Source organism: Halyomorpha halys, unplaced genomic scaffold, assembly GCF_000696795.3.
Source record: "Halyomorpha halys isolate HHAL.00 unplaced genomic scaffold, Hhal_1.1 Scaffold253.1, whole genome shotgun sequence".
In the NCBI taxonomy this organism is placed as follows: domain Eukaryota; kingdom Metazoa; phylum Arthropoda; class Insecta; order Hemiptera; family Pentatomidae; genus Halyomorpha; species Halyomorpha halys.
Window position 1 is genome coordinate 420,182 of NW_027111492.1, and position 6,056 is coordinate 426,237.

Here is a 6,056-nt window from a genome sequence, read left to right on the forward strand (position 1 = left end):
AAATAGATACTTGCATTAACATATTTTATAATAAAAAAAAACTATATATAAAATGAGATGTAAATAGTTTACCATAGATTAATATGAGGAGTAGACGGTTGGGGGTGCGATTATTTTTATCATTTATTTTGTATAATTCTTCTTTTTCTTCTTTAGGCATGACAGACCGTGGAGGTCCAAGGCCTCACATGATGTATTACGAAAATACATAGTGCGTTTCTTGATCAGGTTTTCATAGGATGGGTTTGTCACTCCCACGCCTATTTTTGTGAGTGCCACCCATTATCTAACAGGCATCACAAATACCTGGGCGGAGGCTGTGAGTGAGTATTGTGTAATTATATGCTTGAAAAAATCCTGGATAGGGCCGGGCTCGAACTCACAACTTTTGGGTTGGTAGACAGGCACGTTACACCATGCTGCTACCGTCGCCCCCTTTGTATAATTTTAACCTCTACAAAATTACCAGTGCTCAGATTTTACATCTGTTCCAAGCAGCCCAGATGAAGGGCTTCTTCATTTAATTCACAATTCTGGCAAAAATTTTGGCACTAATAAAAAAGTGTTTACTTATTTGTGTTCTCCACTGACAGCTGTCCCTCCCTCAACTGTCTTATCCATGGTCAACAATCACTTCATTATTATATTTTATCTTCTTTTAGTATCTATCAGTATCTATCTTCTTTTAGTATCTATCAGTATCTATCTTCTTTTAGTATCTATCAGTTACTATCTACTTAATTTGTTCTTATATATGTTTCCAAGATTGTTTATTATTATTTTTAGTCTCTGAATTATTATTATCTAGTTTTGTTTTCCAGCCCTGGCGAAGGGCTGAAATTACGGTCAAAACATCGGTACAAATAAATAAGTTTTGTTTATTTGTGTATTTTTGCTGACCATACCTCCGAACATCTTCTCCTCATATAGATAAAATGCTTTATTACAGACAATATTCTATTATTCCATCAGAATCATGTAAATAACGAGTATGGGGTTCAGCATTCTGCCGAAACCAAAAAAAAATTTACAGTACTTTCAAAACAAGTTCCTAAAAACTCACAATAGATTCCTGGTTTATGAGAAATAGTCAATTGCATTTAAAAACTAAAATTGAAATTGAAGCTGAATTAATCAAAAAAAGTTTTACAAAATTCTATTCCCAGTTATCAGCAGTTAAAGCTGCAGGGGAAAATAGAAAATTCAACTTCATCTTGAATACTCAAGAAGTCCAGACTAATGTATACATTCTGCTATAAACTATATTTACTTATTGTTATTATTATTTATTTTAATATTTCTATAAATATTACTTCATTAAAACATCTTAAGCTAAGTACTTAGTAATTAATTCATTATTTTATATTTTTTTTATAAAAATGAATTGTGATGAGAATGACTTACACCACTTTTGCTTTCAACGCAGCAAAATGACAAAATATTTTAAACAGGGATCCACAGGAGATTGCTGTCCTAATTGATTTAACTATCAAACAAGTTTTAGGACTTATGAATGTTTTCTCATTCTATTGTTGATACGTTAAAACCACAAAACATCATTCCATCGTAAAACTTAATATCTGAATAAATAAGTAAGCAAATTCTCAAATTAAAACAGTCTCTAACTTTTATTATGTCGATTAAGTTCTAGTCTAATAGTGAAGTTAAAATTATCGAAAGTTTTACTATCTTAAGAGAAGCAGAATTTATTAAATAACGCTTTCCAAATAAGCATGAATTACCTAAAGAAGATATGAACCCTGTCGACATATCTACAGTAGAGTCTTATCGGGTGAGCGCCCTCTGTGGTAGTATCTTGAAAGGTGAGGAAGTCATTGGGCATTTGTGGCGGACCAGCCATCTCGGATGCCCTCTGCAAACCGAGGACTAGAAGGTCCAAAACCAAGCCATAGTACTGTACGATGAACGAGGCGAACTGCAAGCCTCTGATGATTCCGTAACTGTTTGTATGGTTCATGTCCTAGTAAAATTGATATATTCATATTACAGGATGCTAAAATATGCTCAATTGTAATAACCAGTAAGGAAATCAATATTAAATAGTATTTTCCACTGATCTAAAAATGTATTAATATAATTTCACATTTTTAACAAATGCTGAACATAAAATTAAAAGTAACTTCTATAGAGATAACAAACCTTATAATTGATAACAACATTGTTTTTAGCCGTCATATAATCAGCAATATTGTGGTCAACGATGAGCCTCAATACTCTGTTCAGAAGTGTCAGATCAATTTTTTCATAAATTTTCTCAAATTTCGATTCCAGGAGAACATTACATTCACCTTCTGATACATCCCAAACATCTTGCAAGTTGTTTATACCTAAATAAACAGTTTAAATTAATTTTAATCACAGCATAATTAATCGGTTATAAAAAGTAATTATTCATTTAAATAAATTTGTCCCAAAAAGAGTCAGAACTAAGTGGTATGCCCATGGCAGTGCTGTTTTTTCATTCCAAATCCTGTATACCACATTTTCTCACCAGTTTGAATATGAACAAGTGTATCTGATTAACTAAATAACTCTAAAAATAGACAAAATAAAAAAAAAAGTGACTTGACAGAACGTGTCTTCAGATAATTATTTTAAATCCAGTATTTTTCCACACTTATAGCACAAAAAAGACCAGCACTAAAACTTTCTGTTTCACAGGACAAAAAAGAATATTTCAAATCAGACTGGTAGTGTCTGAAATAAACATGTTCAAACAAACAAATTTTCTACCTTTATATATTAGTATAAATAAGTGGTCCTGAGTATGTAATAAGTAATACAGATAAGTGGTCCAATGTATATAATAAGTGTTATAATAATAAAAAAATAATAACAATAAAAAAATAATATACCGGGGGTGGCGAACAAGTCGACTGCGAGGCCAATTTTGGTTGATTGTCGATTGCTTGCAATGTCTAGGGTGGAATTCCTTGGCAAGCACAACTCTGAAGTGCTTGCAGAAAACAAAACGTTTTGACAATAGTTTAATGCATTCTGGAAATTTGCTAAGGTCATAAATTCCTAGAATTCTGACGACCTGACACTGCCCACATAGCATAATATATTTTGACTTATGTGTTACTTGTCACTGGACGAACACATGAGCTCATTAATATTTATTTTTATAACAACTCTTTGATATTTATGAACAAATAGTACTATAACAACTTATACATTGTAGTTGATAAAAATAAGTTTTAATTAGGTATAAATCTATCTTGAACAAGTTTCGAAAAATTGAATTTTATAGGTACCGTGTGTCCAGAATACTGCTATCAAAAGTTGGGTCTGAAAATTTATTTTCTTCATGAGTCGCGATATCAGGAAAACTTAATAAGTGATTTAAGTTTTTATTTTTATTTAAGTTTTATTTTGAAAAAATAAAAAATAGTTTTGAACATATATTTTTTTATCTACTCATACCTCACTTTAATGCACCTTAGGATACGCCAATGTAAGTCGATAGTGACACACTTTTAAGATAAAGTAAATCTTATATACTGAAAAGTTGGCCACCCCTGGTGTATACAATAAATGGCAATAATAAGTGCTATATTATAAGTGGTATACATATTATGTGGTAATTTAGATAAGTAGGCATATAGATAAGTAGGTTTATAATAAGTAGTCCATAGTTTATAAAAGTAATACAGATAAGTGACCCTGTATTACGAGTATAAATAATAAGTAAAATAGATATATTTAATATATATAGTGGTCCAGAGTATGTAAGAAGTAATACAGACAAGTAACCCATGGTATATAAGAAGTAATATAATTAAGTGGTCCAGCATTTATAATAAGTAATATAGATAAGTGGGTCAGTATTTATGATAAGTAATACTGATAAGTGATCTTTATAAAAGTAATATTGATATGTTGCCCAGTGGTACGAGTTAAAATAAATGGTATATAATATGTGGTTTATAATAAGTAATGTATAACATGTAGATGTAAACATAAAATGTTGAGGTGAAGAAACTTCTAATTAGAATATATTATTATTCTAAATGTTGTACTTATGTAATGTTTCAGGATATTATCCCATATTCATGTACTATTGTATCCTCATATTTGTCATTTTTATCAATTTCAATCGTGAAATTTTGTAATATATATACATATAATCTAAAAACTTTTTAAAAACCACATTAGTTAAAATCTGCCATAAGTGGTAAATAATAAGTAATATAGATAAGTGACCGAGTGAATATAATAAGTGGCCCATATTCTGATATCTGTATCAATATAGCATAACACTCACCTTGACACCACTTATAGACTAGAAGAGGCGGAGGTTCCGTATCGGATGGTTTAACCCAAGGTGGGAACAGCCTTCTCTTATCTGCTTCATACCATAAGTACTGGTCCAAGTAGGCATCTGTGATTTTTTCCAGCGGTTCAACATCGTAAACGGGAACGAGGTGGGAGTAGAGGTCCATGAATTCAATGCCTACCTGTAATATTTATTATTAAATCAAAATTTTGTCTGTATTTTTTCCTCCCTCTTTTCAACAGTCATATATTTTACAGAGATAACAATAGACAATCTGCACACTCAAGGGTAATGAGTATTAGAACTGTACATATTCAATCACACTGTTCATACATAGGAGAGACAAAACTAAAATAAGAGATTAAATTGAGATAAATAAATAAATAGAGTGATGGATTAAATAATAATGATAATAAAGATAAAATAAAATAATGATCAATGTAAAATAAAACAAATTTAGGTAGATAAATAACAGTAAAATGGGTAAACAACTAAAATTTTATTTATTTAAAATCCTAATTTATTTTTAGGCATATTCTCTTCAATACTGAGACAAACAAAGCAAGGACTACAAAAGAATTGCTAGTAATACTACAGAAGGATAGTGATGGTGAATCATCTTCTAAAGACTGTTTAGATGCAGTTTACATACCTCCAGAAGTAGATATGTAAACATATTACATACCTCCAGAAGTAGATATGTAAACATATTACATACCTCCAGAAGTAGGTGCGTAAACAAGTTGCATACCTCCAGAAGTAGGTAGGTAAACATGTTACATACCTCCAGAAGTAGGTGCGTAAACAAGTTGCATACCTCCAGAAGTAGGTATATAAACTTGTGACATACCTCCAGGGCCCTGTTTCATAATGAAAGCTAATACTATTAGTTGATAGTACAAGTGTAGAAACTAGTGTGGTAATAATACTAAAACTTATGTTTTTTATGATAGGGATGACTATTAGTCATATTGCAGGAATTAGAGAATACTAAAGTACAAGTTACTATTGAACAAGTGTGTGTAATTGAATTAAGATAAATTTACAAGACTAATAGTATTTGTTTGTACTTTATTATGAAACAGGGCCCAGAAGTAGATATGTAAATACGTTACATACCTTCATAAACTCATGAATTTGTATAGTTAGGTGGAACAATAACTTCGTAGTCATAATCAATTTCACACTATTCCACCTTGCTATCATGACAATAAAGGGCAGCGGTAACGTGCCAATTTACAAACCCACAGGTTGTCAGATTGAATCCCGGTCCCACCTGGGCATTTTACAAGCACAAAATAATGCAAGCACAAAATGCAAAAACTCACGCACAACCTCCCCAGGACATTTGTGAGGCCCGTTAACCAATGGGTGGCACTCACTAAAAAAATAGGCATGAGATTGACTGACGAACCCACCCTACAAAAAAAACCATGTCAAGAAACACGCGATGTATTAGGAAATATATCGCGCGAGGACTTAGACCTCCATGATCTGTTATAATTATAATAATCATAACAATATGAAAAATATTGTTATGGTAGGAAGGTATCATGGTGTTAAATCGATTATAATTAAAAGTTCTAATATTATTGAAAGAGCGACAAAATAGGGTAAATTTGACTGAAACTAGTGACCTCGGCAGAATAGCCAGCAAACATTTTTTTAAATATTTTAAGTGAGTGTAAATTGGTATTTAAGATAGTCCCTGAGGATGGCCGAATTGGCTAAAACATTTTATTTTATTTAAACAATA

General features: G+C 31.3%; 1 protein-coding gene across 1 annotated transcript in view; it reads right to left on the bottom strand.

Annotated features, from left to right (window-relative positions):
• Positions 1-6,056, bottom strand: part of Prp8 (pre-mRNA processing factor 8) — a gene marked incomplete in the record, with an annotated part of 69,745 nt that overhangs the window by 23,604 nt on the left and 40,085 nt on the right. The window contains 3 exon segments of the mRNA XM_067049531.1: positions 1,743-1,981; positions 2,161-2,348; positions 4,289-4,481. Coding sequence (XP_066905632.1) covers positions 1,743-1,981; positions 2,161-2,348; positions 4,289-4,481 — 620 coding nt within the window.